The 14470-nt window shown below is 43.2% G+C and overlaps 1 protein-coding gene across 5 annotated transcripts in view; it reads left to right on the top strand.

Annotated features, from left to right (window-relative positions):
* The window catches only part of LOC134350875 (carcinoembryonic antigen-related cell adhesion molecule 1-like), a 105480-nt gene that overhangs the window by 52506 nt on the left and 38504 nt on the right, over positions 1–14470 (top strand). For all 5 annotated transcript variants that reach the window (XM_063056664.1, XM_063056661.1, XM_063056663.1 and 2 more), the window contains one exon: positions 2844–2958. In XM_063056664.1, coding sequence (XP_062912734.1) covers positions 2844–2958 — 115 coding nt within the window. The remainder of the gene's footprint in view (positions 1–2843; positions 2959–14470) is intronic.

The following is a 14470-nucleotide window of genomic DNA, read 5'->3' as shown; positions in this document are numbered from 1 at the left end:
TCTTACGTAGAAGAGGGTGACCAAAAATGTACACAGTCCAAGATGTTTAGGTGATACTTTAACAACTGATTAAACAACAGAGTAGCTTCTTTCCTCAAATTTGGAATTACCCAAGATTCAATGGAAGGATGGAGCACTCTGAAGGCTCAAACGTTGTATCCTTACTCCTGTTGCCTGGGTTTCTGCTGTGCAGAAAATCACACTGGAGGCAAAAGTCTTGAGGGTTGAGAATATACATTGGAAACTGTAGCATCTTCTGGCAAAAGAAAGCAAATTTCTATTGTCAAGTCTTTTGAATCATCGTTTGAATCATTGGGGCAGTCATTGTTTGGAAAACATCCACTTTAGTAGGTCCCTACATGTGAATGACAGGATAATTAATTGGCAACACAAGTAGAAAGGGTGGTACAAAAGGAACACAACATCCTTGCCTTCAGTGGTCAGGGGATTGAGTTTAAAGGTTGGGAAGTAATGATGCAGTGTATAGAACTTTGGTCAGGTCACATCAGGAGTACTATGTGCAGTTCTGGTATTATAGGAAGTAAGTGGAAGTTTTTGAGAGGATGCTGAAAATGTTCACCTGCATGCTACCTGGACAAAGCTGGACTGTTTTCTATGCAGCATTAGTGGCTGAGAGGAGACCTGATAGAGGTTTTATAAAATAATGACAAAAATCGATAGAGTAGAATATCAGGGTTGTTTTGCCATTGCAAAAATTTCAAAACTGGAGGCCATAGTTTTAAGAATGGGAGCAGGAAAATTAAACAAGATGCACAGGACAAGTTTTATTTTTGCACAGAGTGGTGCATATCTGGAAAGGGCTCCCATGGAGGTGATGGAGGGAGACAGGGTAGTGACATTTAGGAGGCACTCAAACACACAGAGGAACAGACGAGGAATTGATGATATAGATGGTGTGCAGGCAGAGGTGCTTTTTAAAGTGGCACTATGGTCGGTAAATATATCAAGGGCCAAAAGCCTTATTTGTATGACATACTGCTGCATGTTCTGTGTTCCATTCCCAGTTAGAGAGCAGTTAAGACTCACAACTTCGTTGACAAATGTTCTGATTTGTAAATGTTCTTAAGCCTTTTCCATTATGCCACATTTCCACCTTACCAAAATTATTCACCCCATTTTTTTATATTATGAGGACACTCAGTCCTCGTTTATTGTCATTTAGAAATGCATGTATTAAGAAATTATACAATGTTCCTCCATTGTGATATCACAAAAAAAAGGACAAACCAAAGACCAACACTGACAAAGCCACATAATTATAACATATAGTTACAGCAGTGCAAAGCAATACTATAATTTGATGAAGAGCAGACCATGGCACAGTAAAAAAAAGTCTCAAGTCCCGATCAACTCCGATAGTCCCCGATGGCAGGCGGCAAAAAGGGAGAAACTCTCCCTGCCATAAACTTCCAGGCACCGACAACTGCCGATGCATTGGAAGCACCCGACCACAGCCGATTCTGAGCCCGTCTGAAAACTTCGAGCCTCTGACCAGCCCCTCCGATACAGCCTCCCAAGTGCCATCCACTGCCGAGCACCTTCGACTTCCTCCCAGCCGCCGAAACAAGCAAACCCGAGGATTCAGAGACCTTCTGCTTCGGAGATTCTAGACCACACAGTAGCAGCGGCAGTGAAGCTGGCATTTCAGAAGTTACTCCAGATGTTCCTCCGTGCTCTCACGTCTGTCTCCATCAAATCAGAATTGTGCATGGTACCTACTTAACAAATACAGATATCATTCACCGGAGAGGTCACGCGCTGCGTCGCGCCGCCATCTTCTCCTCCTCCTCCTCTATTAACCAAGTTTCCCACTAACATACTGTAGAAAGTGGTCACTGCTCCACACGTGTGTTCTGGAATGTACAGGTGAACTTCTTAAAATAAAGGCAAAAGACAATCCAGTGAGCTTAATGTCTAATCCATAAATTTTATAGATTGATGTAAATATTAAATAAACCAGATTTGTGTGTAAAATCATGTCACCACATAAATAAAATGAAGACACAGCTTTTTTCACCAGAGTTGGGGCATAAGTAATTACAGGGCATAGGTTTAAAGTGAGAGAGAAGAGATCTAATGGGAACCTCAATGGCAACATTATCACCCAGAAGGTGATTGGTACATGGAAGTTGCCGGGGAAGAGGCTGAGACAGGGACATTTGAAAGGTATGTGGATCAGAAAGTTTTAGCGAGATATGAGCCAAACACAAGCAACTGGGGCTACTGTGAATTGGAATCTGAGTCAGTAGAGACCAGTTGGGATAAGTGCCTGTTTCCATTTTGTATAACTATATACCTTTGTGTCCAACTAAGATTTAGAGTTTGCTATTTTAAACTGTAATAAAACATAATCCCTAGTTAGTCAAAGTAGAATGGACATTTACTGTGTTATGTTCCACTGTATTACCATAAGTGTATAGACCCTAAAACACAGTAGCAGAATTAAGCTATTCAGCCCATTGTGTCTGCTCCACAAGTCTACCATGGCTGATTTATTATCCCTCTCAACCCCATCCATCTGCTTTCTCCACATAACCTTTAACCTTTTAATCAAGAACCTGTCAACCTCTGCTTTAAATATACTCAATGAATTGGCCCCCACATCCATCCATGGCAATAAATTCCATAGATTCACCATCCTCTGGCTAAAATTCCTCCTCGTCTCTGTACTAATTGGATATCACTCTAAATTGAGGCTATGCCCTCTAATCCCAATCTCGCCTAGTATTAGAAGCACCCTCTCAACATCCACTCTACCTCGGCCTTTCAATTATTCCATAGGTTTCAATGATATCTCATTATCTCTTCATCTTCAATTCCAGACAGTTCAAGCGGCTTGTCAGCTGGAGCAATAGCCGGGATTGTGATTGCAGTAATTGCTGTAGTGGCGCTGGTGATTGTGTTAGTTTTCTGGATCATCAAGAAAAAGGCACACAGGTAAAGACATTTCATTCAAACCTTCCCTGCATGTTGACAATACTTTGTAATGCCTGGTGTCCTAATGTAACCAGAGATTATTACATTTCACATATTGTTAAGTGTATGATTCCAGCTTTAACCTGATTCACCTTTTGTCTGTCAGTCAGTCAATGTTCATTGTTATCACTGATATTGTCTACAATCTCTGGTCCTGTTAATTAGACAGGGCTCTGATTAATTCTGTGAAGGGGTCAAGCTGGGCTTGTAGTGACTTTCACTACTATGTTACGAATGACCTAGTTTTTTCATGTGCAGTTTTAATCAGGTCCCTTCAAGAGAATCAGTGTCAAATTCTTACATTTTAGAGCAATGAGTTTGTTTTAATATCGATGTCATGTGTCTAAAGACAAGGTGAACATTTATTTCCTCTTGATGGGGATGCATCACCTCTGTGTACCACTGCAGTCTGTGTGGTGAATTCCCCCTTAGAAAGTGTTGAGTGGCTATAAATCACCAGGTGGCCTGGTGGGTAGAGCCACTGGGCTGCAGTGCCAGTGATGTGGGTTTGAACCTGACCTCAAGTGTTCACCGTGTGTTGAGTTTGCTCTCCGTTTTACCATGTGAGATTACTCCTACATCCCAACAAGATGCAGGTTAGTTTTATCACTGTTAATTAGTCATTAGGTGGAGTCATTGGGGATGTGGGGATCAATGAGAATACCAACAATTAGAGACAGGAGTTGGTTGATCAACCTCTCTAACATGTCCCACAATTCAGTACCATCAGGCCTCAGTTCCCATTCTGTCCCAATTCCGCTTTGCCCTTACTTTTCCATGCACTTCCCGCCATTGATGATCTGTCCTCCAATTCACATCAGGACTAAGAAATTCAGAGATCCTCCACCCTCTGCTAAAAGCACCCACCTCTCACAAAGATCCTGTAGCACTGAACCCTCAATCAAGACTCTCTCACTGGGGATAAACATAACCGCATCCACCCTGCCCTGTGTCTTCAGTGACCGACATGCTTCAGTAAGGTTACTCTCATTCCTCTATCAGCCCAAACAACTTACACACAACTTCAAACATAGAACATTGCAGCGCAGGAAGAGGCCCACTGGCTCACAGTACTGCGCCAAACTAATTATATAAGTAATCAAAACCAACTAAATGAAATCTTTCTGCCTATACAGTATACATATCTTTCAATTTCCTGCTATATATCCCTTTCTAAGAGCCTCTTGAGCACCACCATTGTATTTCCCTCCACCTCTACCCCAGGCAGCACATTCCAGGCCTCCATCACTTTTTGTCATACTCATAGTCATACTTTATTGATCCCGGGGGAAATTGGTTTTCATTACAGTTGCACCATAAATAATTAAATAGTAATAAAACTATAAATAATTAAATAGTAATATGTAAAGTATGCCAGGAAATAAGTCCAGGACCAGCCTATTGGCTCAGGGTGTCTGACCCTCCAAAGAAGGAGTTGTAAAGTTTGATGACCACAGGCAGGAATGACTTCCTACGACGCTCTGTGTTGCATCTCGGTGGAATGAGTCTCTGGCTGAATGTACTCCTGTGCCTAACCAGTACATTATGTAGTGGATGGGAGGCATTGTCCAAGATGGCATGCAACTTGGACAGCATCCTCTTTTCAGACACCACCGTCAGAGAGTCCAGTTCCATCCCCACAAAATCACTGGCCTCACGAATGAGTTTGTTGATTCTGTTGGTGTCTGCTACCCTCCGCCTGCTGCCCCAGCACAAAACAGCAAACATGATCGCACTGGCCGCCACAGACTCGTAGAACATCCTCAGCATCGTCTGGCAGATGTTAAAAGACCTCAGTCTCCTCAGGAAATAGAGACGGCTCTGACCCTTCTTGTAGACAGCCTCAGTGTTCTTTTACCAGTCCAGTTTATTGTCAATTCGTATCCCCAGGTATTTGTAATCCTTGTAATTTGTAATCATTTGTAATTTTTGTACAAAAAACATCGCCACATCTCCTTTGAATTTATCCCCTCTCACTTTAAGTGCAGATCCTCTCGTTTTAGACATTTTGATGCAAAGAAAATGATACTGGTTCTCTATCTATGTGTCTCATAATCTTATAAAGCTCTATCAGATCTCCCGACATGACTTTGTTATTCTACTTCCCCATTCATCACTCATCTGAAATTTTTAACGCAAAGTTATCGAAACAAGTGCACAAAGATAACATAGAAACAGAGAAACATGGAAAATAGGTGCAGGAGTAGGCCATTCGGCCCTTCGAGCCTGCACCGCTATTCAGTATGATCATGGCTGATCATCCAACTCAGAACCCTGTACCTGCCTTCCCTCCATACCCCCTGATCTCTTTAGCCATAAGGGCCATCTCTAACTCCCTCTTAAATATAGCCAATGAACTGGCCTCAACTGTCTCCTGTGGCAGAGAATTCCACAGATTCACCACTCTCTGTGTGAAGAAGATTTTCCTAATCTCGGTCCTAAAAGGCTTCCCCTTTATCCTCAAACTGTGACCCTTCGTTCTGGACTTCCCCAACATCGGGAACAATCTTCCTCCATCTCGCCTGTCCAATCCCTTTTGGATTTTATACATTTCAATGAGATCCCCCCTCAATCCTCTAAATTCCAGAGAGTATAAGCCTAGTCGATCCAGTCTTTCATCATATGAAAGTCCTGCCATCCCAGGAATCAATCTGGTGAACCTTCTTTGTACCCCCTCTATGGCAAGGATGTCTTTCCTCAGATTAGGGGACCAAAACTGCACACAATGCTCCAGGTGTGGTCTCACCAAGGCTTTGTACAACTGCAGTAGTACCTCCCTGCTCCTGTACTCGAATCCTCTTGCTATAAATGCCAGCATAACTTTCGCCTTTTGCACTGCCTGCCGTACCTGCATGTCCACTTTCAATGACTGGTGTATAATGACACCCAGGTCTCGTTGCACCTCCCCTTTTCCTAATCGGCCACCATTCAGATAATAACCTGTTTTCCTGTTTTTGCCACCAAAGTGGATAACCTCACATTTATCCACATTAAACTGCATCTGCCATGAATTTGCCCACTCACCTAACCTATCCAAGTCACCCTGCATCCTCTGAGCATCCTCCTCACAGCTAACACTGCCGCCCAGCTTTGTGTCATCCTCAATCTTGGAGATGCTGCATTTAATTCCCTCATCTAAGTCATTAATATATATTGTAAACAACTGGGGTCCCTGCACTGAGCCTTGCGGTACCCCACTAGTCACTGCCTGCCATTCTGAAAAGGTCCCATTTATTCTCACTCTTTGCTTCCTGTCTGCCAACCAATTCTCTATCCACATCAATACCTTACCCCCAATACCGTGTGTTTTAAGTTTGCACACTAATCTCCTGTGTGAGACTTTGTCAAAAGCCTTTTGAAAATCCAAATAGACCACATCCACTGGTTCTCCCCTATCCATTCTACTAGTTACATCCTCAAAAAATTCTATGAGATTCGACAGACATGATTTTCCTTTCACAAATCCATGCTGACTTTGTCCGATGATTTCACCACTTTCCAAATGTGCTGTTATCACATCTTTGATAACAGATTCTAGCATTTTCCCCACCACCGATGTCAGGCTAAGAGGTCTATAATTTCCCAGTTTCTCTCTCCCTCGTTTTTAAAAAAGCAGGGTTACATTAGCCACCCTCCAATCCTCAGGAACTAGTCCAGAATCTAAAGAGTTTTGAAAAATTATCACTAATGCATCCACTATTTCTTGGGCTACTTCCTTAAGCACTCTGGGATGCAGACCATCTGGCCCTGGGGATTTATCTGCCTTTAATCCCTTAAATTTACCTAACCGCACTTCCCTACTAACATGTATTTCCCTCAGTTCCTCCATCTCACTAGACCCTCTGTTCCCTAATATTTCTGGAAGATTATTTATGTACTCCTTAGTGAAGACAGAACCAAAGTAGTTATTCAACTGGTCTGCCATGTTCTTGTTCCTCATAAACAATTCACCTGTTTCTGTCTGTAGGGGACCTGCATTTGTCTTAACCAATCTTCTTCTTTTCATATATCTATAAAAGCTTTTACAGTCAGTTTTTATGTTCCCTGCTAGTTTTCTCTCATAGTCATTTTTTCCCTTTCCTAATTAAGCCCTTTGTCCTCCTCTGCTGGACTCTGAATTTCTCCCAATCCTCAGGTGAGCCACTTTTTCTGGCTGATTTGTATGCTTCTTCTTTGGAATTGATACTATCCCTAATTTCCCTTGTCAGCCACGGGTGCACTACCTTCCCTGATTTATTCTTTTGCAAAACTGGGATGAACAATTGTTGTAGTTCATCCATGTGATCTTTAAATGCTTGCCATTGCATATCCACCATCAACCCTTTAAGTATCATTTGCCAGTCTATCTTCGCTAATTCATGTCTCATACCTTCAAAGTTACCCTTCTTTAAGTTCAGAACCTTTGTTTCTGAATTAACTATGTCACTCTCCACCTTAATGAAGAATTCCACCATATTATGGTCACTCTTACCCAAAGGCCTCTCACGACAAGATTGCTAATTAACCCTTCCTGATTGCTCAATACCCAGCAGGATACAGGAGCAGAATTAGGCCATTTGACCAATCAGGTCTGCTCCACTATTTCACTATGACTGATCCATTTTTCAACTCAGCCCCAGTTCCTGCCTTCTCCCTGAATCCCTTCATGCCCTGACCAATGAAGGACCTATGAACCTCGGCCTTAAATATAGGTAAAGACTCGACCTGCACAGCTGCCTGTGGCAACAAATTCCACAGGTTCACCACTCTCTGGCTAAAGAGATTCCTGTTCATCTCCATTCTAAAAGAACGTTACCCTATTCTGAGGCCATGTCCTCCGGTCCTAGACTCTCCCACCATAGGGAACATTTTCTCCACATTCACTCAATCAAAACGTTTCTCTGTTCCATAGCTTTTAAATAGGTCACCACTCTTCCTTCTGAATTCTAGTGAAAACAGGCTCAGAACCAGCAAATGCTCTACATATGACAAGCCATCCATCCAGATGGTGTTTCCTGTTGATACACTGAGAGACAGGCACAGGCAGCAGCTGATGTCAGAAGTGAACCCAGTCAAGAGTACCGAGGCTGCAGAGCTAGAAGTCTGGAAAACAGACAATCTGCAGCAGGGAATCTGATGGGTCAAGCCAAGCAGCAGCTGTTGGGGGAAAGTTCCTCAATGTCCCCCACCTGCTCTGTAAATGCAGCTCAGTCTTCTGAGCTCCCCTGTCAGACTGTGTTGTTCTCTGATGATTTGACAATCAGATTGCCACATCCTGCAAGTGTTACTGGTGTGTTGGGGAAAGCATGGAATCAAGGCCGCGTTAAATCCTGGCCGGCATTCTTCTGTATTTGTGAATATCAATGTGTGTGAGTATGAGTCACTTTCCTTATGTGTGGGAGAGAATGTTTGTGTGTGTGTGTGTTTGTGTCTGTGTTTAGGTGACAGAAAGTGTGTGAGAGTCTGCAGGTAAGTGTATGTGGAGGTGAGTGGGTATGTGTCAGTCTCAGTAAGTATGCATGTGACTGAATGAGTGTCTGTACATAAGTGTTAGAATGCAAGTGTGTGTGAGTGAGCATATAATTAAATGTGAGAGAGGTTCTCAGTGCCTGCGTGTACCAGTGTCTGACTGAGAGTGTGAGAGTGTCAGAGAGACCGAGTCTGTGTATAATTGTGTGTGTGTGTGTGTGTGTGTGTGTGTGTGTGTGTGTGTGCGCGCGCGTGCTCTACCCAGACTACTCAGTTGTACTCCAGTGTAATGTTAGCTGAAGGGGAAATACCCCAGTGTGCAAATGGGAGAAGTAGCATTTCTGCGGCAGAGAGTGGGTTACAGGGAAGTAAATGAAAGGGTGTGGCTCTGGGAAATCCACTGGAGTAGATGAATTGAATGGCCACATTTATGTCTTTCTGAAACAAGCATTTGAAATTGGTTTATTATTCCTACAAGTATCCAGATATAGTAGTTGTGAACACTGTTCTTTTCTTGCCATCCAGATAGATTGTGATGATAGCTTTAAGAGACAGATCATAATGTTACCCTTACAGTGAAACTGTAGTGCAGGTAGAGAAATAAAGCATGGATGAAGCAAGACTGTACAAAAGTCTTAGGCACCTGAGATTTTTATATTAGCTACATTTTAGATGTTTATTTTTCATCTTCAATATTCGTGTGTCATTAGAAAACATCAAATTTTGGATTTCCAAACATTCATTTTCCAATAACAAGGTGACAGACTGTTTTGCATTTCATTAAAGAAAGTAACATATTGAGTAATAGACCATTTTTCAAATAAACAATTGATTACATTGTAGGTATATACGTAGCTCAATGCATAATTAAGCAAAGATAACAAACAGGATGCTAATGTTAAGTGACTTAATGCTTTGAATAAGCTAAATTGATCTACTGAAACAGAAATGGGTGTAGAAGGAATTATATTCAAGCTGAAAGATGAGGGTGTGGCAGATGTGATAGCTTAACTTGCAAATCATCAATTCCTACACCATGGCAAGAGTGATCATAGCAACATGACACAAGGTGGTCATCCTGCATCTGCAAAGTACCTCCAAAGCAGAAATGTTGCAGCAGACAGGAGTTTCAGGAAACACGCACAAAATGCTGGAGGAACTCAGCGGCCAGCCAGCATCTATGGAAGAGCACAGTTGCTGTTTGAGCTGAGACCCTTCAATGTGCTCTCCAGGCTCTTCTGAAAAAACACAAAGAAACGGAAAAGTCTGAGGATCAGTAATGCATGTTTGGAATGGAAACATTATGCAGCAGACGGAATACACACGAAACTGATGTCTCTTCTAAATTGGGAGGAGTCCAAAACTGCTATCACCCCTGAACTGACAAAAACCACTGGAACCCAAGTCCCTCTAGAGTCTGGAGAAGTCTTGTCTGAAGTGGGGTTCATGAAAGAATTGTTGCCAAAGAGCCAATCCTCCAAAGTGGAAACAAAGCCAAGAGACTCACCTATGCACAAAAACAGAAGTACTGGGGTGCTGAACAATGGCAGCAAGTACTCTGGACCGAGGAGTCAAAATTTGATAGTTTTGGCTCTAACAGGAGACAGTTTTTCCACAAATGAGCTGGAAAGAGAAACATGGATGAGTGTCTGCAGCCAAGAGTGAAGCACAGTAGAGGTTCCCTGCAAGTCTGGAGTTGGTGATACGGTCAGAATTAATGGAATGCTCAATGGTGAGAAAAGCAGATTCTCATCCATCTCACAATCCCATTAGGGAGGAAATGGCCCCCAGAAATACGGCCAAAGTCATATAGAACTACCTTCAGCAAAAAGAAGAAGAAAGAGCATTTCAACAGCTAGTATAGCCTCCACAGAGCCAGGATCTCAACATCATTCAGGCGGTCTCAGATTACCTGGAGGGACAGAAGCAAGTGAGTCAGCTAAAGTCTGGAGAACTGTGTCAACTTCTCCAAGATGCTTGGAACAGCATACCAGCCAATTTACTTATAAAACTGCATGACAGAGAATTGATACAGTTTTTAAGGGAAAGGTGGTCACAGCAAATATTACTTTGATTTAGTTTTTTTTACTGTTTACTGCTCTTTGTATATTTTTGATATTTAGAATCTTTTCATGTCATTATTTTTGAAAGCATCTTCACTTTAAGCAATATTTTTACATGTGCCTAAGACTTTAACACAGTACTGTCGATTGGGAGGGGTCATCTTTAGCTAATGAGGTATGTTCAATTGTCTGATTTAATAGCAGGACAGAAGCTGTCCTTATACTGGTTGTACATTCTTTCAAACTTTTGGACCTGCTTCCTGATGAGAAGGATGAGAAGACAGAATGTTCAGTGCGGGTGTGCTTTTTGATTATGCTGCTAGTTCACTGAGGTATCAAGAAATGTAGACAAAGTCCACGGAGGAGAGGCTGGTTTGTGTGAGGTACTGAGCTGTGTAGTCTCTTGCGGTCCTGGGCAGAGCAGTTAGCACAGCAAGCTGTGATGCAAATCTCCACGGTTGAGAGTTACAGGTTGCTTGACAATTGCCTGCTGGTGTCGCCACAGTGGCAGTCCAAGTCAGGGAGTTCAAGGGTCATGGCTGCTGCTAACAATTGTTCAACATTGTCAAGTGATTTTTGCTGGCTGCAGGCACACTCACCTTGCCATGATCTGTGAATAGAGAATGTAAAGGAGGTCACTCTTTGTTCATCCCTGATATCACTTTGACTGCCTCACAGAAGAGTCAGTAGCTTTGGGTCTGAAGTCATAACAGCCCCATTATTTAAGAGAAGGGGAGCCATATCCCAAATACTCCCCCTCACTCCTGCTCACAGCTTCCTTTTGTATTAATGAACTAACTGTAACAGTACAATTTTACCAAGGTGGAGTTAGAACCTTTAGCCTAATGGTTACCTGTCCATCAGCATTACTGACTATTCCTGGCATTGATATGAGGAAACAAAATGTCCTGCCCTTCAATTAAGTTGTTTTGAGATTGTGTTTCTTAAACAAGATAAGTTCTGTTTGAATCATCAAAGATCTCATTATTTTTGTTCCCATGCAATCTCTCAGATCTGGACAATATAGTCATAGTCAGAGAATGACACAGCCAGGAAACAGGCCTGATTATTGTGGCAAATGTCCCATTCTGAGCTGTTCCCATTTGCCTGTATTTGGACAATATCCCTCTAAACCTTTCCTATCCGTGTAAGCTGCTTTTAAATGTTACAGATGCTCCTCCCTCTGGCAGCACATTCTATACATATACAACCTTCTGTGTGAAAAGCTTGTCCCTCAGGTCCCATTTAAGTCCTTCCCCTCAGATCTTAACCCTGTGTGCTCTAGTTGTAGATTCCCATAACCAGGGAGAAAGATTACCCATTTATGTTATCCATGCCCCTCGTGAATTTGTATACCTCCATATGGTCACCCCTTTGCTTCTTATGCTCAATGTAAAACATTCCCAGCCCATCCTGTCTCTCCGTAAGCCTCGTACTTACTGCCTGTTAGGACCCTGGTGTTTAGGGCAGCAATGGAGGTCCTCCATCTCTGGTAGTGTTCAGGGCTTCCTTCACTGAGTCAGGAGCTTCCTCTCAATTTTTGCTTCTATCAATCACGCAAGTCCCAGGTGGAGACTCAGGAATGCCATCACACTCAAATGTAGAAGGATTCTTCATTGAAGTTTCCATAACAATTTTCCCCTGAGCTGAACCCCCATATCTGGAGTGGACCACTCTTAGTCTGTCCTCTACCCTTTGACCTGCTTGGAATGAATGATCCTACAAGGAGCCAAATCATCAAGTCCTGACTCCAGCTTTCCAGGTCATTGAGGCACGCAAGCCTCCAAACCACAACCCAAGAGCACATGTAAAATCTTTGAAAATCCCTTCTGCATCCTCTCCAACTGATAACACCCTCCCTGCTGCCAGAGTTTTGTACAGTTGAAGCATGATACCCTAACTCTTTTACTCAGTACCTTGAATGATGAAGGCATTTGTGTTCTCACCTTGACCCTACCAGACCCCATGATTGATTAAACTTCCATAATTTATTCCACCTTTACTGAGATTCCACCACTGGACAACTCTTCCACTCTCATGCATTTTCAGTCTTTTGCAGGGGTCATTGCCTCAGCATCATTGGTCTGCACTTGCACCACAATTAATGCTGACTCCCATCCCACAATTCCTTGCCATAGAACCATGGGAGGCACAATACCTATCTGTTCATCCCAGAAGTTGGACAAACTTTTATTTGCTGTGGATTGTCTGGTGGAGAGACCTTAAGAAATATACAGTACAAGGTCACATGAGACATAGAGAGAATGGACAGCCTTTTGTTCTCAGGGTGGAAATGCTAAATGCCAGAGGGTATTGGTTAAAAGGTGAGAGGGCAAAGTTCACAAGTCAGCATGCTGTCAAGTAGATGGTGAAAGCAGATATGATAGTGGTATTTAAGGGGCATTTATACTGGCACATGAACAGTTTGGGGATGGACCAATCTGGACCTGTGCTCAGGCAGAAGGGATTTGTTTAGAATGGCCAGCCCTTAGAGGTGAAGCTGTGAATCATGTACTTCTTGTGCTCTTGTTGTGGGCTCTGCTACCTTAGAAAAACCATGTGCAGATTGTGGGACTAGGTTGAAGAGGCGCACCTGCAAAGTCGCACATGAACTATTAGTGACTTCCCTCTTTCAGCCTCCACCAGACTCTCAGTTTCAATTCCTTGAGCACAGGCCCGTGCCACTCTCACATAGGCTCAGTACCTCACCTGGAAGGTTGCAGTTCAGAAACAGTACAGCACGGACACAGTCCATCCCTTCAGTCCAACAAGTCTGCACCAACTGCTAAGAGAACATTTACAGTGGACCCGCTTTCTTCTTCCCACCCAGTGCCCCCGATCCTGATTCAACACTTGTGAAATGTGCAGTTGCTAATTATCCTGCTCCCTGGCCATACCTGGGATGCCAGAGAAATCCTTGCAGACATCTTTATCTTTAGCCTTAAATGCCCCATCCACATGCATGCACATCACACACAGAGCTTGATATTGAAGCCGCGTCTCCAGCACTGTGAAGCAATAGTCCTAGATGCTCCCTGGTATCTCTTGGATAATTCCTGGTGTAAGTTCATCTACCTGCATCCTTAACTCAAAGCTACAAACACAAAATGTGTGAGAAACTCAGCAAGTTGAGCTGGAAAGAGTAAACATTCGGCGTTTTGGATTGAGACCCTCCTTCAAGACAGTGAGGGAAGGGGGAACATATCTCAATTAAATGTAGGGGGACAGGAAGGAGGTTAGCTGGAAGGTGATAGGTGAAACCATGTGGTAAAGGTAAAGAGCTGGAGAAGAAAGACTCTGATAGCAGAGGAGAGTGGACATTAGGAGAAAGGGAAGGAGGAGGGGAGTCGGGGGAGGTAATAGGCAGGTGAGGAGTAAAATGACAAAAGTGGGGGATAGAATGGTGTGTGTGTGGGGGGGTGGAATTTGCTTTTTGGAAGGAGAAATCAATGTTCATGCCATCAGGTTGGAGGGTACCCAGAAAGAACATAAACTGTTGCTTCTCCACCCTGAGGGTGGACTCATTTTGGCACAGGAGGAAACCATGGACTGACATATTGGAATGGGAAACGGAATCAGAATTAAAATGTTTGGCCACCGGGAAATCCCACTTGTGGTGGATGGTGTGGAGGTACTCAATTAAGCAGTTCTGCTATTTATGATGGGTCTTACCAATGTAGAGGAGACCACATCGGGAGCACCAGACACAATAGACAACCCCAGCAGATTAGCAGGTGAAGTGATCCTTCAGCTGGAAGTATGGTTTGGGTCCCTGAATGGAGGTGAGGGATCCTCAATGTTGTTGTCTCTCTCCACTTGCAACATGCACACATACTTGTGTGCACTTTTGGGTGCCCATTTCAGGAAGGGTGTGGCAGCATTGGAAAGGCTGTAGAAAAGGTTTACTAGAACGCTGTCTGAGTTAGGGGGTCTGTCTGTCTGTCCACGTACCATATCTGATG

The sequence above is a fragment of the Mobula hypostoma genome, chromosome 8 (genome assembly GCF_963921235.1).
Source record: "Mobula hypostoma chromosome 8, sMobHyp1.1, whole genome shotgun sequence".
Taxonomy (NCBI): Eukaryota; Metazoa; Chordata; class Chondrichthyes; order Myliobatiformes; family Myliobatidae; genus Mobula; species Mobula hypostoma.
This window is presented reverse-complemented; position numbering and strand designations above follow the sequence as displayed.